The following is a 26329-nucleotide window of genomic DNA, read 5'->3' on the forward strand; positions in this document are numbered from 1 at the left end:
TTCTAAATTATTCATTCGTTCATTTTTAGAAATTTGATTGATAGAAATTTTACTCTGTAGGAATTTTACTAATTTTCAGTTTTTATTCGATACAGTTAGTTTTCAAAATTTTAATAATTTTATTCTATATCTATTTAATTTTTTTCATATGATTTATTTTCAAATTAGTCTTCAAATTCTAACTAGAGTATTATATTTTTTAAATTTCCCTTTTCTTCTGCTTCTAAATTATTCATTCGTTCATTTTTAGAAATTTGATTGATAGAAATTTTACTCTGTAGGAATTTTACTAATTTTCAGTTTTTATTCGATACAGTTAGTTTTTCAAAATTTTAATAATTTTATTCTATATCTATTTAATTTTTTTCATATGATTTATTTTCAAATTGGTCTTCAAATTCTAACTAGAGTATTATATTTTTTAAATTTCCCTTTTCTTCTGTTTCTAAATTATTCATTCGTTCATTTTTAGAAATTTGATTGATAGAAATTTATATTTATTGAATTTCACTTATCCTGACTAAAGTTCATACAGTTCACACCGATTATCCCTTGTACTAATAATTTTTCATTTGTTAAATAGAAAGTTCGTTAAATAGAAGTTCATTTTCAAATGAGTGAATTCAACCAGTAAAAGTCAGACTGTCTCGACTAAAATTTGGTTCAATTAAAGTTCACATAATTCAATTTGTTCCATAGGATCAGTAGTTTCCAAACTACTTCTTAAATTCCAATTCACGTGTTAAATTTCGTAGATTGGAAATCACACGTTCGTTATACTATTTGCGTTGCATGCCTGATTTTTAAAATGTTCTCTAAATTTGGTAAAACAGGATCACGTTCGTTTTGCCGTGCTAACCTGAACTCTGGCTTCGGTGAGGTTAATCTTCATCGCCAGGTCCTCTCTCGTGAAAACATCCGGGTAATGTGTCTGTGCAAACGCTGACTCTAGTTCCTCGAGTTGCTGAAGAGTGAACGTGGTCCTGTTCCTTCTTTGCTTTCGTCTCACGAAAGAATCCTCGCCGACTCCGTGCAAGGCTGGATGATACGCCGAGTAACTGGTATCTGTAACGCGATCGAAACGTGTATCGCGATTAGAATTAATCTCTTCTTTTTGAAGAAATGAAGGTATTATAAGAAGCTTTTACAAATGAGAATTTTCATAAGTATTAAATGGAAAAATAAATCGAGGAAGAATGATATTTTATCATTTAAGACTTCCGCTTCCGAGAAAACCGAACTTTGTCAAATGTAGGATAATTTACGTAAACATATCTTTTTCTAAAATTTAGAAAAAGATGAAAAATTGTAAGTGAACTACATGACAATTTTATATATATATATATATATATATATATATATATATATTTATATAATAATTTATATATCTTTTTTTAAAATTTAGAAAAAGATGAAAAATTGTAAGTGAACTATATGACAATTTTATACATACATATATATATATATTTATATAATATTTTCTTTTTTCATAAATAACGCATGCATTTTTTTTTTAAATTAACGCAATATGTTACTTATACATTTTTTAATGAAGCATTTGTGGACATTTTAGTCTTATTTTTGCTTAGAAACGTTTTGTGAGCATCAAAATGCGAGATACCCTACATAAAACATTTTAGTAACATTTTTGTCCACGTTTATCAACGTCTGAATGCTAGAACAGATATCCCGTACAAAACAGTAAGTCGTATTTTTTTAACAAACCGCCTAAAAAACAGACGCTCATCCCCGATTCATCATTCCATCCGATCTGGCGTATGCCGCCGGTTTGACAAAAATTCGAAAGCACCCTATCGCCTGGTGCATGATTTAACGCGGAATGGCTGGTTCGCGCGGGCCAATTACCAGAAACACACACTCGTTCGTCGTAAATCCGAAAAAAGGAAAAAAAAAAAAAAACGCGCGCCGCGACCGAAGCATGCCCAGACAAAAGCACGAAGAGGGGATGAAGAGAAACGATGCGTGTATGTGAAACAAGCTGACAAGTGAAACAGAGAAATGGATAAAGTGAGGCTGTAAAGGTAGAAAAGGAGAGAGAGAGAGAGAGAGAGAGAGAGATAGAGAGAGAGAGAGAGAGAGATTGTCCAATGGGGGTAAACGTTACGAAATCCAGAGAACCGCTTATCAATGATGCAGAGCAATCAGCGCAATTAATTACCACGGCGCTAAGCCGGAGCTTAACGAAAAACACAAATTAATTTCCTAAGCTCATAAAAATTCATGCGACTCGCTCGGCTGCCGAACACGACGGATCTGCCCTCGCCTGGTATCGACTGCTGTTCGCTCTAACGATGTGCATCCACCTGCAAGATCGCGTTCAATTTCGGATTTTCACCGTAATTATGGTTTTGCTTGCCGTTTATTTCGTCGTGTTGATCGGGTGATGCTTTGAAATGCTTTTTGGAGTATGTTTTTCGAAGCGTTGGATATTTTTTTTTTTTTGGTTTACCACGTACTTTAATAATTTTGAATGTAGAAAATAGAAATTAATAGTATTATGATTAAAATAACAATAGAGAATGAAATTAATAGTATTATAATTAAAATAACAATAGGGAATAAAATAAAAATATAGTAGATGCGAAATATAGTATCAAAAATCTAGTACAATTTTTTTTTTATAAAAACCGATGCCAGTACACTTTAAAGTTACAGTTTCTATAATAAAATTAGAATACTTATTATAATATTAATCTTCCTATGCCTACATATACATTTTTAGATTTGCTTCAAATTTGACTAATATAATCATGATAGCTGAACTTATTACATGTTTAAAATTAATATTATGACATATATTAATTTTTTATTTATATTTAATATATATTTAATATTGCACATGTTCTACATACATCTTCAAATTGGTATCAAATTTTGCCAATATAATTGCAACAATTAATCACATTTTGTTATAATAATATAACAATATATATACACAATCATATTACATAAAACAAGTATTAAAAACAAGTACTCATTTTGTTATAATAATGTAACAATATATATACATTACACAAAACAAGTACTCACATTTTGTTATGATAATGTAACAATATATATACATTACACAAAACAAGTACTCACATTTTGTTATAATAATGTAACAATATATATATATATATATATACATTACACAAAACAAGTACTCACATTTTGTTATGATAATGTAACAATATATATATACATTACACAAAACAAGTACTCACATTTTGTTTATAATAATGTAACAATATATATATACATTACACAAAACAAGTACTCACATTTTGTTATAATAATGTAACAATATATATACATTACAGAAAACAAGTACTCACATTTTGTTATAATAATGTAACAATATATATATATATACACAATCAAATATATACACCTACAAACAAGTACCAATACTAATTTCAGCTTCCCTCTGTCAGTGCGTTCAAAAATTTCACATGGATCTCCCGTTAATTGACATCCGTGCATTCCTGATTCAATATCCTCGAGGCGTTCCGGCCACGTTTCAATTCCGCGCGATTTTTTCCTCCGCATGGTTGAATCTAAAATCGCGGCGGGCTCGCGAGGAACGCGAAAATTCCAGGAATTCGATTGCGTTCGGCACGTCCGCTCTGTTTGCAACAAGTCATCCACGCCGGAAACCAACTTTTGCAACTACCGCGGAACAATTATATCGTCGGGCGAACTCGTACCCGTGTGTCATTTGGCAATAGTCCGTCGCCCCTGCAAAATTAATGCGATCGTTCACGAGGATTTTCGCGTGCAGTATGTATGACTTTGCAATTGAATTTCCCGCGATCGATGTCCTGTCCTCGCGTTTAATAACAGCCTTCTCGTTGCGGGAAATTGTCCGACCACCTCCACCTCCCACCTTCTCCCGCTTCCATCAAATATGTTGCCACGTAATCGTCGCGACTCGTTTATTAAACGATAATGTCAATTTCGTCGTGTATTCTTGGTGATACGGGGCTCCGTGAAGATTTGTATCCGCGATTTAATAGTGGACGTTTCTCCTCTTTATTCGAGGCTGATAACCGAGGATGGAACAGCGTATTTAATGAGCGATGGTTGGTCAGCGTCAAATTCGAACTTCATGGATAACGAGTGGACTGTAAATTTTTGAAATGCGCAAAAGTGAATACACTCGTGAGTATAATATTTTGTACTCTGGTTCTGCATGCAAATTTGAATGGCTTGTAATTGTTCAAGTTTCCTTTTTGTTAGATTCTTCTTTGTTCTCCTTGTTACGTACGAATTATTTACTTTCAATTTGTGCTTTAATAGGAATTCTTTTCTGTATGTAATTAACAAATACTAATGATAATAATAATAATAATAACAACAACAACAATAATAATAATAGTAATATAATAATAATAATTAAAATAAAGATAATAGTAATATAATAATAATAATAATTAAAATAAAGATGATAGTAATATAATAATAATAATTAAAATAAAGATAATAGTAATATAATAATAATAATTAAAATAAAGATGATAGTAATACAATAATAATAATTAAAATAAAGATAATAGTAATATAATAATAATTATTATAATAAAGATAATAGTAATATAATAGTAATAATAATATATAAAGTATACGAAATAGAATACTTATTATAGAATACCATATATATGATATTTAGTAAATGAAACAAATTTAGGCTACTTATGTCATAAAGACACAAAAATATAAATTCGCGACCTGACAATAAGCAAACTGTGGATATTTACGTATATGCAAAAATCTGCATATTGCACATGATATATAAAACCATATAAAATTAAAGTATATTGTTTATTTAGATTGCTTCTATTTTTCGAATTATGTTTATAAAAACACATAGTATTGGTATATTCAAAAGCATACAAAATATCTAAAGTATTTATTGTAATACTTGATAGATGAATGAAATCTTCAATTTCTTAACACGCTGACTGCTGCACACATGTTTCGCCTATGGGACAAAATAATGGTATTGTACTACGATGAAAGTGCAATGAAAGCGTATCTTTCATTTTTTGATATTGTCAGTGTTATTCATGCTGCTTGAAATTTATTTGTCGATGATGCACATTTTATTTTAATCATTCTAAAATGTTTATAGGAATAGAAATAGTTCAACTTGTCATAGTACACACTTTAATAACAAGTATCTTTTAATGTAGCACAATATCGATATTGTTATGTTGAACTAGGAATTGTTTATTGATTTTTACAGCAAAGTATGGACGAAAATGCACTGGTACAAATTTTTTTTAGATAAAATGATACTAGATGAAAAAATAGTGAATTTTTATAACGCGAGAGTGCTCAAGTCTTTATTTACACATTACACAGTCATTCAAATCTCTGAAAATACGCAATAACGCAATAATAAAGTTTAGACACAGAGAATTATATAAATTGATCGTTTCAACCGCTTCGAGAGTTCTCATATTAATTACACTTGCAAGAACATTAACCAGTTGCGCTGGCAACCGATTGCGGACCATAACGAGTGACCAAAACCGTGTACAACAATTCGTCGCTATCTTTTCGAGCTCGTCCGTGTGACATCGCTGGAAATTATTCAGAATAATAAATTTCACTAGAAACGATTGAAAAGTAAATAAATTTATCATTTTGCCTACTTACGTTTCACTTAAGTGTACTTGAAAACTGAGAAAGTGTTACAATTTGGAACGAAAACTTCTCGGCATGCCGCGTCAAGAGGTCAAATTACACAAATACAGTGCATGATACCCCGAGTATATAGCAATCAGTTCAGTTCGAAGATTCCGCGAAGGAACAAAAAGAATCGCGAATAAAAAGGAAACCACAAGAGTGAGGGGCAGGAATCGAAGCTCGTCGGTTGGCAAAATAAATTTATGGCCGAAAGTGAAATCCACTCAGGATCGTAGATTAGACTTGAGGGCCCCTGGGCGAAGTCCGGATCCCGACGCAACTCGCGCAACTCATCGAGACTCCTTGCCTGATCCAATTTATTAACGGTGGCTGGAGCCGTGCGCTGAAGAAAGGTCCTGACTTCTGCACACGTCGTCCTTTTTTTCCCAGCGACACACGTCGTCACGGCGAGGGTCGCAGCTTTGTCTCCTCGTTCGAGGGAAAAACAATGAGAAAGAAAGAAAGAGAGAGAGAGAGAGAGAGAGATTAATTTCTTCTTGCCAGGAAGCGAACGGCGGAAAGCTCGCACGTGCCCCTACGTGCGCCTTTAAAACGCTTTTGCCCTCTTCATCCCAGGACCGCCCTTGATTTGCTTCCGCTCGGAACGCGCGCTTGGATTAACCCTTCTCCTCTACCAGCGGGACAGATACTGCAGTTAAAGTGTCGTGGAATCGTATTTCTGTTGTTTCGCTGGTTCTCTGTTTGTGCACCCTTTGTGCGTGAACGCTCGTTCACTCCTCGTCCCGACGAGTTCGCGTTCATTTATTAGACTGACACTCGTTTAATGAATGGCAACGATGCGAGGCACAAAATTCGACGAACGATCGCCTGTTCGTCTTTGGTCTAATCGTATCGTTAGAAAAACGAGTGTGTCGTTCGTTTGATGAATTGTTCTTGTATTATAATTAGGAGGAGGGAATTAAAATGAGAATCAATCGATACAATGGCGTGAATAATTATGTTAATTGTAACACAGGATATTGCTTCTTTGATTTATCGTTGTTATGCAGCGAGAAATATATAACGGTATAATGAACGATGAATGATTTCGGATGGTTTTAATCTTTTTCGAAAGTCAGTTTCGTTCTTTTCTTTTTTTTTTTTAATGAGATTGCACATTAATCGATGCAACTCGACATTTTCTACTAGAGAAAAAATAGTGAAAGACTCGTGTACGTCGTGAAATTATTAATTTTAATTATTAATTAATAATTTTGTATAAAATATCACGTGAAATACATGCAGTGATATTCAGATACTTGTCAAATAGCCGCTGTACAAAACAAATTTAACAAATCTCGCTTCTGCAGGCACATATTGGAAAAATTTAGGGAAAGATCAATTTGAATTGGTTGGGGCAATAAAACGAATAAAATGCGTATAGAAATGTCCTTGGCGTATGAAGATTACTGAACTGCGAAATTTGAAGAATTACAGCGTTATTTATTCAGTATGAAATATATAAATTGAATAATAATATCAATTTTTAATACACGATGATTTTTAACAGTTATTGAATTGCTAAGAAAGATAAAAATAAAGATGCTCCGTGGACAACCCAATTTAGTATGTTAGTATGTCAGTTAACAAGAGTTAATCCCAGAAACTCAGTTTTAAAAATGTTTATAACATGTTACAACTAGGAATATTATAATTGAAGATGACAAAATTGAAATTGATACGTGTTCGATTTTCTCTGTTTCGAAATTTCAGACATTTCTGTAGGAGAAGATTAAACAACGATTAAATGAACATATTGTAATTTAACTTCAGAACTAAGAAATTGAATTTACAAATAAGTAAAATTTAATTTTCCGCTGGTCAAGTCCATTGATCAGTTGGATATTTGATAACTGTATAACAAACATGTGGAAATGTTTCAGATCATGGTATATAAGCATTAAAAATAATTGCAAAATCATAATAGACTAGAAATGGTATAAATAATAAAATAAAATCATTTGCGTGTTTAAGAAACAATTTTAAAAAATTAAAATTTTAATTAATTATCAGTGTACAAATTACATACATATATAGAATGTTTAAAACAAAGAAGGGCTTGTAATAAAAAAGTCTAAAAAGTGTCTAATCAGCATGAATTCTGAAAGCAATCCTTTTCATTAAAAAAATCAACTTGCATTATTTAGTATTCGATTTCGCGAGTGAATCTTTATTTTTTTGCAGTGTGTAATCGAACGAAGTACGATAAAAAGAATCAAAAGTATTAGTTCGTAATATAAATCTTCGGTATCCATTCAGTTTAATATTCTGATAGTATTAACAGTGTCTATTCACTATTCTAATGTGGAAATGTGCTGAATGTACATTTCGTTCGTGATCTTGCAAATCGGAATACGTATCGTCGTTAAAATATCCCAATATTCCATCTGCTGAAATCTCTTTTAAAAATCACTATCAATGCGATCTTCAAGTATCAGACTCTTTTTCTTTTTTAAATATACCTTACATGGTTTTACATACGTTTAATACCTCAGAGCGTAGAGAAAAATGGAAATTAAACAACATGGCTGCGAAATATATTACAATTGAGATATTTATTTGTAATAAAATATTAACATCTGGCATAGAGAAGCGATAACTAGCTCTTCGGTCCATCAAGACAAGTTTAATTTGCCTCGAAACTGCTTGAACATCCTAGGGGTAACATCCTTTCCTACATGTTTCTCGCTCCAAATAAGAAATAAGAAAAGTAATAATAATAATAAAAGAAACAATTGTCACGTTTATCTGAAATTCCTTGAAGAACGAAGGGGCACAGAGTGGGCCGGATGGTTTCGTGGAAAAACTAGACACAGAACGAAATCTAATGACACCCCGACCGTTACTAATGACGCTAACGAGCTAGTTAGATGTTAGAGCGAATGTCGGTGGGTTCGGACCCTGCGCCGAGTGAACCCACTTACCGACTTATCACGTAGTTACCTAATCTGTTTATCCCAACGGGGGGGTTGGCGAGGGGGACGGCGACCAGGGAGAGCTGGAAGGGTGCACGGACGTCCCTGAGGACACCCTGCCTCCGCCTCCGATCCCCGTTCCACGAGATCATCCAGCAGGCATCGTTTAGGCACACACGTGCCATAGAAATTACGTGTCTTATGTCTTTCGAGGACTGTGGTTTTTAATAATCGTGTAAAGGATTCAGCGAACACTTTCGGATCGAGAAGTTCGATGTTTCGGACTTTTCGGAGAATTTCTCAGCTCTGTCCTTTCGTTGACAAGATGAGTACAGGGCTGTCTCTTCGACAGGAAAGTATTTTGTACGAAACAGTATAACATGGCGTCGAAATAATATTCTAGGATGTTGAATATTTTTTTCAAATGGAACGCGCATTTTCTCCAAATTTGCAATTAGAGTGAATTTTCTGCAAGGAAATGTTTTAAATAAATCATTCGTGAGAAGGTAACACTGAATTCTTTAAATGAAATTGTTTCATACGTTCATTTCGGTACGAAATTTTAATTAATAATTTGTACTATTTGTCTGTTTAATATTATTTTTTTTATATTTAGTTAATTAATAATTTATATCACTTGTTTATTTCGGTACGAAAATTTAAAAGCAGCAGTAGAGTTTCTATTAGAAGATATTAATTTATCCTAAACGTAATACGATTGTATTATTTATCGTACATATTTATTTAATTACAGTAGATGCTTTCTACATTTCTACATTTCTATACATTGTTCCAATATCATACATTACTTTAGATATCGTGCAATTTTTGATTAACATGCTATACTTTTAAAGTTAGACATTTCAAAGGATTTGATGATTCATCTTGTATAATAATCTTTGGATCTCCGACAGAATTTAAATTTTGTAAGATGGAAAGTTTTCTTACTTTGTTTTAGAATCCTTCGTATTTATTCTCAATAATAAAAAAAATTTTTTTTTTAATAAATTGAATTGTAAATCAAACGATTTAGATTTTAGAGTAAAAATTAATGTTACGCTAATGTAAATTAGTGATTTATTTGATCCACGAGGAGTCAAGCGATAATTTATCGTAATATCGTAAATACTTCAACTTCCTTCAATTTTATAAAATTGTAGAATATAGACGAAGGTACAATGATAAAGAAGTATCAAGCATATCCTCGAAATTTTCTTTCGTAATTCCAACATTAAAAGAAGAAAAAAAAATAAAACATAATAATATAAATTAATTGAAAAATATAAATATATAAATAAAAATATGAGAATATAAATTAAATATAACTAGGATATATTAACATTAAAAGAAGAAAAAAAAAATAAAACATAATAATATAAATTAATTGAAAAATATAAATATATAAATAAAAATATGAGAATATAAATTAAATATAACTAGGATATATTAACATTAAAAGAAGAAAAAAAAAATAAAACATAATAATATAAATTAATTGAAAAATATAAATATATAAATAAAAATATGAGAATATAAATTAAATATAACTAGGATATATTAACATTAAAAGAAGAAAAAAAATAAAACATAATAATATAAATTAATTAAAAAATATAAATATAAGAATATGAATTAAATATAACTAGGATATATTAACATTAAAAGAAGAAAAAAAATAAAACATAATAATATAAATTAATTGAAAAATATAAATATATAAATAAAAATATAAGAATATAAATTAAATATAACTAGGATACATTAAAAGAAGAAAAGAAAAATAAAACATAATAATATAAATTAATTGAAAAATATAAATGTATAAATAAAAATATAGGAATATAAATTAAATATAACTAGAATATATTAACATTAAAAGAAGAGAAAAAAATAAAACATAATAATATAAATTAATTGAAAAATATAAGTATATAAATAAAACTATAAGAATATAAATTAAATTTAAATACAAAAATATAAATTAACTGAAAAGTATTGCAAATTGCAAACGTTAGTTCTCAACGCGTTAAACGAACGCAAATTCTTCGATAACAAAATTCTGGGAAGTGCAAATTCTAGAACGCGCGCGCTTCTTTTAGAATATACATTTACCTCGATTAAACTCGTTTCACCCTGCAAATGAAATTTCTATAAATCGCACTACACAAGCGAGAAGGGAATAAAGTTTCAGCGTCGCTTTAAGATATCTTTCGTGTTTTTCGTCGCGTTCTAATCAACGATAAACGCGCGTACGAATTTCACTTAATTTTAAGTGGAGCTACGGGGAGCGGCTGCGATAAAGGGAATGATAAATGCGCATTAAAAACATAATTTCACTTTGCGCCAGGGAAATCAATATTTTATTTAAACTATATTTCGGGCCTAGATGGAAGGGCACTTACACATGTCCCTGAGGATATACCGTATCTCTCTCCCCTCCTACACCTACCGGTCCCCATTCGATTATCTACCTACCGCATGTATCTCATTGAGGTTCATAATATGCAATAAAGTGAGCGTATACATCGTGACCCGATGAACCACGCTCGAATGTATAAAAATAGAAAATAACGGCTGCTTTCCCGCTTGCTCTTTTCATCCTTTAATTTCACAAATTTGTTTTAAATTGGACGAACGTGCTTGTTGAAAAAGTGTTTTTATTCTCGGTTCAAAGTGCCATCAAACGTCACGAAATTCACATATCAAAATATGTAATATATTACGTTACTCAGAAATAATTATGTAACAAAGCGATTTTGTTGTTGTTTTTTTTTTTGATCTTGTGACTTTACATGTTTTTTTTTTCAAATTAAATTAAGAGAAAATACTCATTGATCCTGCTTTATTAAATTTTTATATTTTTAAGCGAAGAAAAAGTTTTAAAGAGATTCTTAGCATAACACACACAGAAACTTCTTTTATGTTTTATTATATATTTATATCGGCAAAAAGAAAAAATAATGCTGAGTCGAAAATGAACTCAAAGAACGTAGCAAGTTTGAGGAGAACATCTCAGAATATTACCTAATTAAATAATTAAAATCCATAACACAATCGGAATATAATTTATAGCAAATAACTGCACGATTTTTTTTTTGTTGCTTTCTTCATTCTTCAATCATCTGCAAATTTTTTTAAATTGAAAGAAAATACTGTTTATAAAAAAAAAATGTACTATATATATGTACTATATATTATTGAGAAATAATTAATAGAAAATGATGAAACGATTTTCTTCATTGCTCTTTTCATTCATTAACTCTATGAAGTTTTCAGATCGAAAGAAAATATTCATTCAACTACGATCTTTAAATTTTTATATTTCAACAGTTTCAGAGAAAAAAATTGAGAAATCATGCACAATGGTAAGAGTTTTTTTTTTTTATATCTATTATATACTTACATGATTAAAAGAATATTACCGAGTTGAAAATGAAAAGAACATGGCAAGATTGAAGTGAGTGTAGTAAAAATTTTAGTTTCACTCAGAATATTATCGATAGAAATATAAATTATCTTTCCTACAAACTTTTTAAACTAGAAGGGAGAGTAGTGTAATAATTTTGTTTAAATAACACGAAATTCACTAAATAATTAATCGAAATGTGCAAAACGACTCTTTTCGTTGTTCTTTCGATTCTACAAATTTTTCCAAAAATAGACGAGACCAGCGTCAGCTGGAATTTGATTCTCAGAATATTACCGGTATCACCAAAATTCGAATATCAAAACGAGAAATCCACCACACTGCCGAGAAACAATTTTCATAAATAAAACGATCGAATTCAGCGAATTGAAAAAAAAAAAAGAAAAAAGATAGGGACACAAAGTTCAGCCCGCACAAAGGAAAATACGATCGAGGAAAATACGCCCGATGAATCAAAAGTTCAACTTTGATGCCGTCGTCGTATAAAATTCGTCGCGTAAAATCGCGAGAAATAGGAGCCGCGGAAAATTGTGAAACTCGATCGTGTATTTTCCAGCGCGTAAATAAAAAAAAAAAGGATTGATAAAAATCTGACGTTTCAACCTCGTGTCAATCCGCCAGAAAGATATATATATATATATATATATATATATAGATATGCACAGGACTTAACGTGCAGGATAGAAACGAGATTCGACTTGGAAAGCGATCGGTGAATAGGCAAACTGGCGTCCAAGTTGCAAAGAGCGACTCGGCACCGCCGTCGGGACACGGTTTAACCGGAAGTTGCTCCGAAGTGCAAATTAAGTTTAGCGGCCGTCCAGTTTGTAGCGTCGTCCACTTTGCGTAACTCGGTCTAGTCGGTAATGTAACTTCATCGATGTGTTCCGCCAGAGCAAGTGCCGGCACAATCAATCTCCCTTTTCTCTCCCTCCCCTTCCCCCCCTTCCTTCCCTTCAACGTCCACGTACCTTTTTGCTCGATTTTATTCCATTCCAACGCGGTCGCTGCTCGTCCCTCAACTCTTTTAACTTTCGTCCGTTTCGTTTCACCTTTCGTCTGTTTTTTTCTCTTTTTTTTTTTAATACGAAGAGCACAATCAATCGTCATCGTGATTTTTCAAGCACTTTTTTCTGGCAAAAAGAATGTGCCTTGAACAAAAGTTCAGTCGATTTTGTCGCAACGCACGGGATTTCCAAAAGAAGTTTTCTTATCAGTGAGAAGTGAAGATCGCCTTGGCTTTTTCAAACGACACTGTGTATTTTTGACTGTTACTATGACATTGAAGTGACCTTGAATGTAGAAATTAAAAGAAATATTATCGTAGATTCTAGTGTCATTAATTCCACGCTTCACAAATCACGATGATGTTGATTAACTTTTATTCGAGATGTTGATTAACTTTTCATCGAACTTAAAATTATCTGAAAAATCGTGGATATGAATCGATACATACGACACGCTGATTTTGTCGTAAATCATTTATCATTAATATTTAAGAACAAACATTATTTTGTGCAATTTCATATGCTAATTCAGATACTTAATTATATAAACCAAGTACAATTATGAACACATTTCCTTAAATAAATGCATCAATATTTGTTATTATTATTTATTGTCTTTCTTATATCATCAAGTAATATTTTTATTAATAATTGTTCATATAAATGCAGAGATATAATATAAATAATGTTTATTTAATAGGAGCAATGATAATAAAACGACAAATAATTAAACAAGACAAATAATATTCAATCAACATGAACTAACAACTCAAATAAACTCTTTCACCAACACAATTGACACTTGTCTGTTATATTTAAACATAATTGAAATTATAACTACAGATTAATTACAATAACCGATACCACACTGACTGCTAGATATCAATTTTTATTTACAGAGTGACGAAAATTGAATATTCATGTTTCATTCGTTCTTTACAGAGTTTTTCCAGTGTGTATATTCAACTATCTTTCTCGTAGCATTTTTCTACCATACAATAAATAACTGTTACAATTTACACTATCTTGTTAATATTTGTCTGTGTCTAAGCACTCCGGACCAATTTTCTATCATCTTCGTTTCGTACTAATACTTCAACCTTAAATGGACAGTTCCATCATCGTTTATAATTCCTGTTATGTCGGGGATGATTCGAGAAATTGAATCGACGTTTCTCTACGATACAGCTCGCTTTAAAATCCACCCTCGCTGCGGCCAGAGTGAAATTGAGGAAGAGTAGTAAGGGGGAAAATAGATGAAGAAATGTAAGATTATGGGCGGAATCAAATTTTTCTTACGGGGGGGAAGGGGGGGGGGGTAAATCGGAGCAAAACAGTACTCTAGGGACGTTGGTAATCGTGTCGCCGGAAGGCGAAAGGGATCTCGATGGTAGTACGTATTTGTCAACTTGATTATTATATATCTTGAAATATTTTAGGAAGTGAAATTCTATCTATTTTTCTTTTGCGTTATATTTTAACTGGGCCAAGTTACGCAGAAGCCTATCCATTTCTTAAAGTGGCGAAACATTGGGCTCAAATACAGCAACTTTCGCGTAAATTTCTGATCTTTATTTTATCGAGTCACAGAAACAACTGTTCTGTCATATTATACCAGACCGTGGTTCCATTTTCTACTTTGACTTCGAATGAAAGTGGAAGTGAAATACGCGTGGTGCGAAAAGAATTCTTTCAATTGTGATTTGAACGTTTCTCAATTCGACGAAGAAAGAAGCTCGTTGAATTTGTATCGGCATGCAGATAATAACATCCGCGGATAATACACAGGAGACAAATGGAATATCTACTTACAGGGGTGAGTGGCGGCGAATGGGTACTCGAGGGTGGGTGGTAACCGTGGCGTTGGAAGACCCGGGGGGCAGTGGTAGCAGAACATGCCGCCAGGTCTGGCCACCGTCCCACCCCCCGGCCCCCCACCCCCTCCTGCCCCCGGCACCTGCGATTGACTCGACTGCTGTTGTTGCTGCTGCTGCTGTTGCTGCTGCTGTTGTTGTTGCTGCTGTTGCTGCTGCTGCTGCTGCTGATGATGCGCGTGGTGGTGGTGATTATTGTTTGGCTGGTGAGTGTGAACTGATCCAATCTGCAATTGGAGAGAAAGACGGGTTTCTTACGTAAGTGGTGCATCATTTTTCCAGGAAGGTGAATTAGACGTTGTTAGGGAAACGTACAGTCACGGATATTTCTGAACGATTTGTCCGAGGGGTAGGGAGGGGGGAGGGGAGGGCAAGAGAAATTGTGTAATTACTGGCTGACGGTAGCAATTGTTTCCTTAGGATGGTTAATTGGACGACAGGCTAATCCGTTTTTTAGAATGATGCGAAATTGGAAACGGTTCATGCTCGAGGGACAAATGTCGTGTGACGTTTTTGAACTAGCACAAATTTGAAATGGGCATTTTGTTAGTAAATATGCATATGTTTGTTTGAAAGAGTGATATATAATATATGGAGGAAAATTCAGTTGGAGAGATGAAAGCAGTTAGTTTGTGCTCGAAAGGATATTTTGGTATAGTGCAAAACTGAAATGGAGAAAGATCATTTGAAATGGGCATTTTGTTAGTAAATAGGTATCTATTATATTTTGTATTCAAGAGAGTGTTAATATGGTTAGTAAATGGACATTCTATTTGTGTTTGAGAGAGGATTATACAATATTTTAATATGGCATAAAATTGAAGTGAAGAATGACAGGCATTTGGTTTATGTTCGAAAGTTTAATAACATTATAATAACATTATATTTTGTATTCAAGAGAGTGTTAATATGGTTAGTAAATAGGCATTTCATTTGTGTTTGAGAGAGGATTATACAGTATTTTAAAATGGCATAAAATTGAAGTGAAGAATGACAGGCATTTGGTTTATGTTCGAAAGTTATAATAACATTATTTGCAATATTTTATGTGTAATATTTTGAAATAATATAAAATTGAAACAGAGAGAGATAAGTATTTAGTTTACATTCGAAAAATTAATGATATTATTCGTAATATTTTAAATGGGCATTTAATTTGCGTTCGAGAAATTAATAATATTATTCGTAACATTATACTGCAATATTTTGAAACAGCGTGAAATTGAAATGCATTCAGAGAGTATTGTGTAACATTTTAAAACAGCATAATATTGAAATAGACATTTAGTTTTACAAAATATCTAGTTGGTTGGTATGTTGGTCCCTAGCTGTGTAGCATTTTAAAGTAAAATATTTTAATTTGACTTCTTCGTATAATTGCACAGTTGATGGTTGTTGCAACATATTGCAAAATTAGTTTACATTAAAGAGGAAACACAATTTGAACTCGGTTTTAGCAAGAAAGGAATATACACGGTGCTGGCCGAGATAATTTTTCATTAATTAGCTTGGTATAACTCGCTTATAATTATCAAAGTGCAAGCCACGCTTAATTTATGTACAGGATGTACTTCTGTGCAAACAATTACAATGGCAACGTGAGTTGAGCTTCCTCGTTAAAATGTTAATACGATTATGAATTTTAACTATTCAATTACATGTACCCTTATTATATGCTAAGATAATTACAGTTCATAACATTGAAGAGAAACGGAAAATGTATAGACTATCCACTTACACACACAAACTAATTAACACACTTACACACACAAACTAATAAATTGAATCTAATTACTTAAGTGCACGTAGAAAGATAATGACGATGTTGCCAAAGCAGTTGTCCAGATATAATGACAATACTGTCAAAGTTTTCTTTTGTAACAAAATGATACTGTCAAAGTTTTCTTTAAGTAACAAAATGATCATCACTGTAAAAATCAGTTGCATTTTTTGTTTTTATATATAGCACTATAATATAATACTATTATAAATAATAAAATAATTGAGTAGCGATCTACCTATTTTTGTGGATCATTTACAATCCAAATTTAATAATACCGAGCGAAGATTGACTTTGCTTTTCTCAGAATATCTCTTTTCTTATTAGCGTATGTAACTCATCGATCCTACTCATATGTATTACATTAAGGAAGAACTTTGGCATACTATACTGAAAATCTATTCTATAGGTGTTATAAGTCTAAATTTCAACCCCTGATACTCCATTAAGACTATATAAAAATTGAACGATAACGCGTAGCTCTTTTTTTGGAGGAAATGCAAAATAGCCCGATCATTATTAGTGTTTTGATATATAGCTAGTTAAAATTTATACAATCATGATTAGTCAGCGAATTTTTATACAAATTCCTATTTCTTTAGATGTAACAAAAAATTAGGGCCTTCTTTAAAAAGTTGTTTTATAATTAAATATTACAAGAAGCACTGTAATTGAAATATTTTAAGTATCTTTTTAAATTATTTTTTCAATGTAATTTATTTCTTGATGCAATGGTAAAATATTACCTGTAATAACCTATAATGAAAGAGTACATAGTTAAATTTGCAAATTTTTCCATTAACAATAAATAAAATAAATTTCTATTTAATATACGTAATCGCAAATTTCGTCTAACGTTGCAATTATTTGTTTTGGATTTTCACTCGTTATAATTATGTTCAAAATTATAAATTGGAGAGGCTGATGTATTGAATATATTATTACAGCACAGTAATTGGAAGGCAAGGGACTTGAAAACGTCAAAAATTTATGCTGAATGTTAGAAAAATAAATGTCACAAAATCTCGCCTCTGTACGTATATACTAGCATGCTGCAAATAATATAACATTTTGCAAAAACAAATGTATAATTACAGCACGGCAATTGGAAGGCAAGGGACTTGAATACGTCAAAAATTTATGCTGAATGTTGGAAAAATAAATGTCACAAAATCTCACCCCTGTGCCCATATATTTGCATGCTGCAAAATAATATAAATGTATAATATATTGTAATAAAAATATAATATAATATATATAATATATAATAAAAATATAATATAATATATATAATATATAAGATATAATAAAAATATAATATAATATATATAATATATAATAAAAATATAATATTATATATATTATATATAATAAAAATATAATATAATATATATAATATATAATAAAAATATAATATTATTGTTATATTATATATAATAAAAATATAATATAATATATATAATATATAATAAAAATATATTTTACAAAAAAAAAAAATGTATCAAATTGATACAAAAAAACGAATGTGGGTTAATACTACAGCCATTACAGCAAAAATATTTTATCATATGCACCTCTACATACTTTTCAAACTCAAACGCTATCACATGCAACAACCATCGCTCGTAACAATCAAACCTGGCTGGTAACCTGGCTGTTTGCAACTTGCGACACTCGGATTTTTGACAGCTGGGTGAAACGCAAATAAGAGAACGGCGACAAAAAAGGGGTTGGCATCGGCATGTTCGTCACACTCTGCTGAAGAGGTGGGAGGGGGTGGAGGGGGGGGGGGCACGAAGGCCACGGTGGAATCTAGAGGGATGGAGGTTAGAGGCGTATAGGCGGCCGATTACGCCGATCCCCATTAGAGGGATTGTAAACTCCCGTAAATAAATAATGCAGGTATCGGCGAGGAGCGTGGAGGGCTCTTTGCCTAAGCAGCCATCGGTCGGTGGAACTTAATAAACGGCGGAGTTATCAATTTGTAATGGGTCGGCGTGTCGCGCATGCGCATGCCTACAGGGCCGTACTAGCTCTGGGTTACATAACGGCGTGTGCACGCGAACGGGAAGCTTTAAACTCCGTGTATTCCCTAACTCTATGCTCTTCCGCCACCCTCTCCACTGTACACGCGATTCTACGTTGCTTGCTTCCAACCACCGGCCGCCACCACCCTCTCGATCGTCCCTTCCCCTTCCCATTCGTCTCTCTTCTCCTAGTCTCTCTCTCTATCTATCTATCTATCTATCTTTGTTGCTCCTTCACCCTTTGCGGCTCCGCTACAAGGGACAAATTGAATTTTAGATCATGCCGTGCTCTTCTGGGGTCCACGAGAAAACCGTGGCACAGAGAGAGAGAGAGAGATAGAGAGAGAACGAGAAGCGAAGTGAAATAGTGTGGGGGGTGGTGGAGGGGGAGGAGGAGACGGCCGGGCGGTTAGGTCTGGGAGCAGACGTCGAGATGATACTAATTGAAATTTGAAATTGATATTAGCGAATTATTACCCCTCTCTGTCGCGCGCGCTCGCTTCTGCGCTTGGCCCAACGCAATTACGGCCGCGTGTCGGGTATCAAAAGTAATTGCTGCCAAACTTAACGAAATTTAGCCAATTTTCGTTTCGGCTGCCTGACCTTCCACGACGACGGATTACCGGCTCGGGTTTCGCTTTACGTATGCACGCGGCCTCCCTCCCTTTCCAAGGGATCGCAAATGGAATTTCGGGGGTGATTTCGATGCCGCCCCGTGGAATCGTCTTCGTTTGCCGGCGTCTTCGCGTTTACTGGAAGACGATGAAACGACGGAACTTTGGACAATGGCGTTTAACGCGTCACCCTCGTGCCCTTCGAATTTTTACCTATATCGTGCACGATGCGTTTATTCTTCTTTCTGTTCAGATGATGATTCTTTTGATTTTCCGTTTTCTTTGGAATTTATTAAATACACGTAATTGTTAATCTTTCACATTTTTTTCATTGCTACATGTGTGTATATATATTTATATATATTTTAACAATGAGGTTCATTAACTTTCAAAGGATCCACCCTTTCATAAAAATAGTATATTTTTCTTTTTCAAAAGATTTGTGTAAATTCACGCGTGCAGTCTAGTTGTGTAGAATATGAAAATTTGTACAAAGTCACAAAAGTGACTGTCTGTTCTCTAAATGTAAGTGCAAGTTAAAATTGAATTAAAACAACGGACGAGTTTATTCTGTTATGTTTGTTAAAAAATTGATTTTTTTATATCTTGTACCTGGACGTTTGAGAATCTTACAGATCCTCAATTTATGTCCCAAATACGAATGTTTTAATAATAATAGGTTAATACAAATTTCAGTTATTTTCTTGCATCATTAATCCTTAACAATAAAAAGAAAAAAGTAATAAGTTTCAAAGAATTTCAAACACTTTCAGTATTCGTTTTAGTTCTCATTGCAAAGTTTTATCAAAAATCAACAAAGTTGATATGTTTAAAAATAATTAGAAAATAGAACAATTAATAACTGCAAATGTGGAATCTTGGAAAAAATTTTACCGGACATTATAGAAATTACTTTACTGTAACGACTATTGATAATAAAGCAGAAAAGCAGAAAATAATATAAAAAAATATACAAATAAACTGAAAAATATGTAAAATAATAATATCTAAACATAGTACAAATGGATATTTTATTTGCTATATATGTACTGTACATATCTATTATATTCTATTACTCTATAAAATATTTATACTTTATTCAAATATTATTTGCAATTTTCTACTTTAAAATGCATAAAAAAAACCCGCAGTCCAGTTTATCATACCCTCTTGCATAAATAAACAAACTACATCCACCCTTTCAACAGTCAAGATCACCACTTCTCCTTCCACATATATAACTCACTCTCACAAATAAATCAAAAATCAACCAAGACGTCCTTTCTCTATCCTTCTGCTCCGACATCAAACGTCGTGAGCCAGTGACACCCTTAAATGGATCAGCCGATTAGTCGCAGGTAGAAAGAATCGAATCAACCCCTCTGAACACTCTGGTAACAACCCTGGCAGAGTAACTCGGTCGAGTTAGACGCGTAATGACGGAACATACGCGCCGACAGAAGGGACGAAATGTAGCGAGGCTAATCCCGCGATGGGTGCCCCAGGGCAGTAGTATCCCTCGAGTTCTGGCAGGTCCTTAGCCCTTTGGTAGTATGTTACGTACACGACAGGCTGGCCCCCCTTCTCGAAAATAAACCTGCGTGCGGTCCACGGGTGTATTTGCGGTGTTCAACCAGCGGGGGAGAAACATTATGCCAGTGTTTTATTGTGCGATCATCCGACCTACCACCCTATTTCTAGGAGCATAAGGGATTGCGGCTTCGAGTAGAGTGTGTTTACACATTGGCACACGCGTCGGATTTGTTACATGCTCGTTACACTCGAGGAGTTCCTCCTAGTCAGTTGTGCCTGGACTCGATGGCACGTAATTGACAATTCGATTCGAATCGACGTGATTTCTGTGATTCGCCGGCAATCGGGTTCGACGGGTGAGAAAAATCTGATGGCTGATGACGAGAGGATTTTGTTTCTTTGGATTTGCGGTTTGTACGACAGATATATGCAGGTACATATTTTTCTAACGGGCAGAATAATAATTGAACCGCGAATGTTAATGAGATTTTACATATTTACGAAGATAATGAACAAATGGAATCTGGAAGGAAGTAAATTATTATTAATTAAATTATAATATACAATGCGAATTCTTTGCACGGTCATATTTTTAAGAATGTAATTCGAAAAATAGAACGTCGATAGGAAATTGCATTAAATGTTACAGAAAGCACTGTATTTTTTTGATACTGTTAACTGTTTGAAAATTTAAAAATTGAAATATTATATAAATATATAATAATTAAAATGTTATAAATTTAAAAATTGAAATATATAAATATATAATAATTAAAATATTATAAATTTAAAAATTAAAATATTATATAAATATATAATAATTAAAATATTATATAAATATATAATAGTTAAAATATTATAAATTTAAAAATTAAAATATATAAATATATAATAATTAAAATATAAATTTAAAAATTAAAATATATAATAATTAAAATATTAAAATATATAAAATATAAATATTAAAATATTATATATAATGAATGATATAAATATTATATAATTAAATTAAAAAATTATTTATATGGGCATTAGTTATCTAAAATGTTTCTCGTTTCCATGATATTAACAGTAAGAGAATTTTCTTTTCGTGATATTTGCTTGTCATTCATTCACGATGTTCATCACAATCTTCGAAGGAAATAATATAAAATCGAATTAACGCGATTGTTCTTCCGAAAAGTTATAATAACTATATTTCTCTGCGGCCCGTCTTATTTTTCTGTGTGCTGTGTGGCACACGTATGCAAATTAGCTCGTCAAAACCAAGCAATCGATCTGCCGATACCGATGCTCTGATGTCGACGCAGCGTAGAGTGCCAGGGATAGTCCATTACGAAGTTTACGAAAATTACAGCGATGTTAGTTCCACAACGGTGTGTGAGTAATATACACATCCAATGGTTCGGTAACCCGGATTATGGACATCCAGTAATGCTGGTATTCAATTATTTGGGTACACGTAGGAATATCTTGTTACCGGCAGTTCTAATTGCGCGGGGTCAGTGTTATCGAGTTACTGCAGTTTAACATTCTTGCAAGTGTAGCACATCATTTATGAGAATTGGAACGCACAGCTATCGTAATTCGATTTCGATGCGGCAGGTTATCGTGTTCTTCTATCCAATATTGATTGTCGGTCATGTTTTTCCTCTCTTCATCGTGTTACCAGCAAAATTAGTGTTTGATCGTGAAATTGATTGAAAGAGGACACACGCTTTCTTAGCCACTCGCGCGCTGGCAACTGATTGCGGACCATAACGAGTGACCAAAACCGTATACAACAATTCGTCGCTTTCTTTTTGAACTCGTCGTTATGATATCGCTGGACAGAAATTATTGAGAAGTAATAAATTTATTATTTGCTTTTTCCTATTTTGTTTTACTTAAATTATACTTGAAAACTGAGAAAATATTACAATTTTGGAACAAAAAAATTTCTCGACCTTTAATCGAGAGGTTAAGTAAATATTTTATGTCACTACAACTTAATAATTCATTGTCGCGAAATATTTACTAAAATGTATTTTTCATATTGATGCATTTCATATTCAATGCACATTAAATGTTCGCGAAATTTCTATAAGTGTTCGAGTGCACTTTCGTGAACAACGTATGTCAATGTATGAATAAATTTTTAACTCTCTTCTGTCCGCCACTGTACGTGCTAATCCTTTATATCCTGTCCCATAAGTTATTTATTAATAACGCTCAACGATGTGACGAAAATTCCTCATAAATGCATAAAAAATATGAACGTTTGCGAGTCGTTGAAAGTTGATAAAAGAATGTAATTATATTCTGTATTCTGTTTTGTGCAGTAGGTTTTTTTACTACTGTTCTTTGCAATTGCAGTTGGAAATTTGTCTGTGACGAATTAAAAATTTATTTTTCTATTGCCTGTGTTTACAATATGCCGAAAGTTATCGAATGACATGAACATTTAATAAAAGAGGATTAGAGAGGAAGATCAAATATTATGGTTAGGAATTGTAAATGTGAAACAATGTTTATTAGAAGCTTGGAACATGTTACATTAACACGATGCTTTTTTTCGTCAATTTTTTCGTAATAAAAATATTATTTAGATAATTATTTCATTATAAAAGATTATCTATCAAAACTCATTGTGATCTCGAGTATACATTTTATAAAATTTGAAATTTTGCTCTAACAAAAAGCTACGTTAAAAGAGTAGACAATATGAATTCTTATAAAAAATTTGAGTTAGGGTAAATATGAAAAATATTTCGTGAATTATCAACAATAAGCGACTAAAGTTTTCAATTGTAATTAGACCTTATTATAAAGCATTATTACTTTATATTTTGAATATATTAATCAATAATTTACGTTTAATTAATTAATTAACAATTAATGTTTAATACTTTAAATATATTAAATATATTAATTGCAAGGTATCAATACTTAACATTTAATAATAATAAATAATATTTTACACTACTACTTTAGTTAGTATATTTAATATTTTACAGTGTTAGTATAATTGTATCTAGCAGTCTGGTGAGTCAAAATTTGATAAACGTTATTTCCAACAAAATTTCTCTCAGACATTATCCAAAATTGGATTTTCTCAGTTTTAAGTATATTTAAAGTAATAACCCAGCAGAATAAATAATAAATTTATCACTTCTCAGTAATTTCTATCCAGTGATATAATTCCAGTCCCGAGTTTAAAAAGAAACGCGACGAATTGTCGTACACGGTTTGGTCACTCGTTATGGTCCGCGAACCAGTTGCCACCGCCAGGGGTTGAGAGAATCAGATCTTATTTTTTTTTTCTTTTTTTTTTTTGTTCTCCCGAGGTAGAATAAAAATTCACAGGTGTCGACAAATCCCCCCCCCCCCTCCCCCGTCCTATAAATCCTTGCACGTAAAACGAATGAATTGCTCGCGATCGGGCTCGCGTGAAAGCGCGAATACGCGGTGTCGAGTAACCCAGCTGTTTAGATTCCGCGTGTGTAACACTGCGCGCTCATTAGAGAGCGGCGTTAATTGCATAATTGGTGCCGGCAATTACGTGCAAAGCGGTGCCGCGTCGGCTGACGTCAACATTCAATAATTCGGCACGCGACGACAATCGCGCGCGCTGCACCGCCACGCCATTGCGCAAATAGCACGGATCGCAATTAAAAGCGATAATACTGTATAATTACAGCTAATGCTTGCCGTCACGGCTCGTCCCGTCGCTACCCTCTCGTTTCCACGTGCGCCACCATCCCCTTCGATTCGTGTACGACGCCATGGGGTGAAGAGGGAGGGAGAGGGGGAGGGGGAGGGAGGGAGGTTGTTGAATCCGGCGAGCCCAGCGACGGGTTGTTCTACGCTTTCTTGTCTCTCTGGCTGAGACTTGGTGCTGGCGTTTATTCGACAATTGGTAGAATCCCCGATTAACGCTTTTCCTGATTCAGCGAGGTGAAACGAGGTTAGGTTAGGTTTGTTCCGGATTGTTGATAGAAATAGGGGAGATATCGGGGCGAGTTGATGCAGCGAGAAATTATTCGGCGCTGCTACACGCGTATGATTCTGACGTGTGTATACGTTTTTTTGCTACATGTTTCGGTTAGAGGGAGACGTTTGAAATTTATTTTCTAACTGTATGATTGTGTACAGAGTGTGTTGCAAAGTTGATGATCTTGCGCGCAAAATTGAATAAAAATTTCATTTTCGAGAGAAGTGTTTCGTTCAAAATTAGTTTGGTTACACGTGTACTTGATATATACTCTTACATATATATATATATTCTTTTCTTTCGATTCATTTTTTTACGTAGAATTACCCATTGCTTATTTTCACTATACGTTTTGCTACTTCCTGTGTATATATTCTATATTATTAATATTATATACTACATTATGTATATTATATAATATTATGTTACTAATATATATTATTGCGTACATTATTGCTCACGATATGCACGCTACGTTAACACTCATTATTTAATAATTTTTGATTTTATAGAGAAAAATATTATCATACAGAATCTTTATATTCTAAATCACTTTGATATGTCATTGAATCGCTTGAAAATAATTATGTTTTGTTATTATAAATATTTGCGTTTTGTTATTACAAATATTTTTACATAATGATTCTCTGTGGGAAAGATTGGTATAATCTGTGAATGCTTGGTTTGCAGAATAGATTCAATGCATGTAACGTATGAAATAGATTCATGTGACATATAGTAAAAATATATGTATGTATATACATTAATTGTTGGAAAATGATTAATTTTTTATTGTCCATTCTGTTAACTAAATTTTCCATTAACTTCATACATATATAATTAAATTACAATTATATTGTAGATATGCAACAATTTGTCTTTCGGTGGGTTGGATTTTATAAATAAATATTTCCTAACATTATATTGAATAAATATTTCCTAATTTATCTTGCATATTTTTTTACTTAAGATTTCAGTAGATATATAAAGAGCAAGAACTACTACATTTTTATTTGATTAATTCAAACAAAAATGGAAAAAGAATTAAAAGAGAAAACATAAACTTGCCACAATTTTATTCCGTACAAAATTTCAATTAATAGTTGCTCACGAAAGCATTTAAATGAACTTTCTATCGTTATATTATGTGTTTTGTATGAAATGTTTGAAAATTTTATCAATTTCACTATATTTCATTATATTGGTCAGGTTTAATCAAAAAAATTGAAAATTGATTGAAAAAAGAATGTTGGATCAAAAATAAATGTATATAGGAGTTATATGGGATTAAATATAGAAATTTAACTATTTAAATATATGCAATCAATTGTTGCAATAAATCTTAATATTCAATAGTATCATTTTTGAAACTTTTATGCTTAAAATGGCCACTCGTGCTGGCAATATTAATTTTTTTATCAAAGATACATTCACAATAAATATTTTGTACATTGTATATTACATTTTTAGAATGTTTTCAAATGT

The 26329-nt window shown here is 32.5% G+C and overlaps 1 protein-coding gene and 1 long non-coding RNA gene across 2 annotated transcripts in view; one reads left to right on the forward strand and one right to left on the reverse strand.

Moving 5' to 3' along the window:
• The window catches only part of LOC122536926, a 58845-nt gene extending 43950 nt beyond the window's left edge, over positions 1-14895 (forward strand). The window contains exon 3 of the long non-coding RNA XR_006308513.1: positions 14858-14895. This is a non-coding gene — a long non-coding RNA (uncharacterized LOC122536926). The remainder of the gene's footprint in view (positions 1-14857) is intronic.
• LOC122536925 (paired mesoderm homeobox protein 2B) overlaps positions 1-14965 on the reverse strand; it is a 38389-nt gene extending 23424 nt beyond the window's left edge. Inside the window, exons 1-2 of the mRNA XM_043669712.1 lie at positions 14856-14965; positions 860-1065 (exon numbers count right to left, since the gene is read on the reverse strand). Coding sequence (XP_043525647.1) covers positions 860-1065; positions 14856-14940 — 291 coding nt within the window. The 5' untranslated portion in view covers positions 14941-14965. The remainder of the gene's footprint in view (positions 1-859; positions 1066-14855) is intronic.
• Between the last annotated feature and the right edge of the window lie 11364 nt (positions 14966-26329).

This window comes from Frieseomelitta varia, unplaced genomic scaffold (assembly GCF_011392965.1).
Source record: "Frieseomelitta varia isolate USP_RPSP 00005682 unplaced genomic scaffold, Fvar_1.2 scaffold_877, whole genome shotgun sequence".
Classification (NCBI taxonomy): domain Eukaryota; kingdom Metazoa; phylum Arthropoda; class Insecta; order Hymenoptera; family Apidae; genus Frieseomelitta; species Frieseomelitta varia.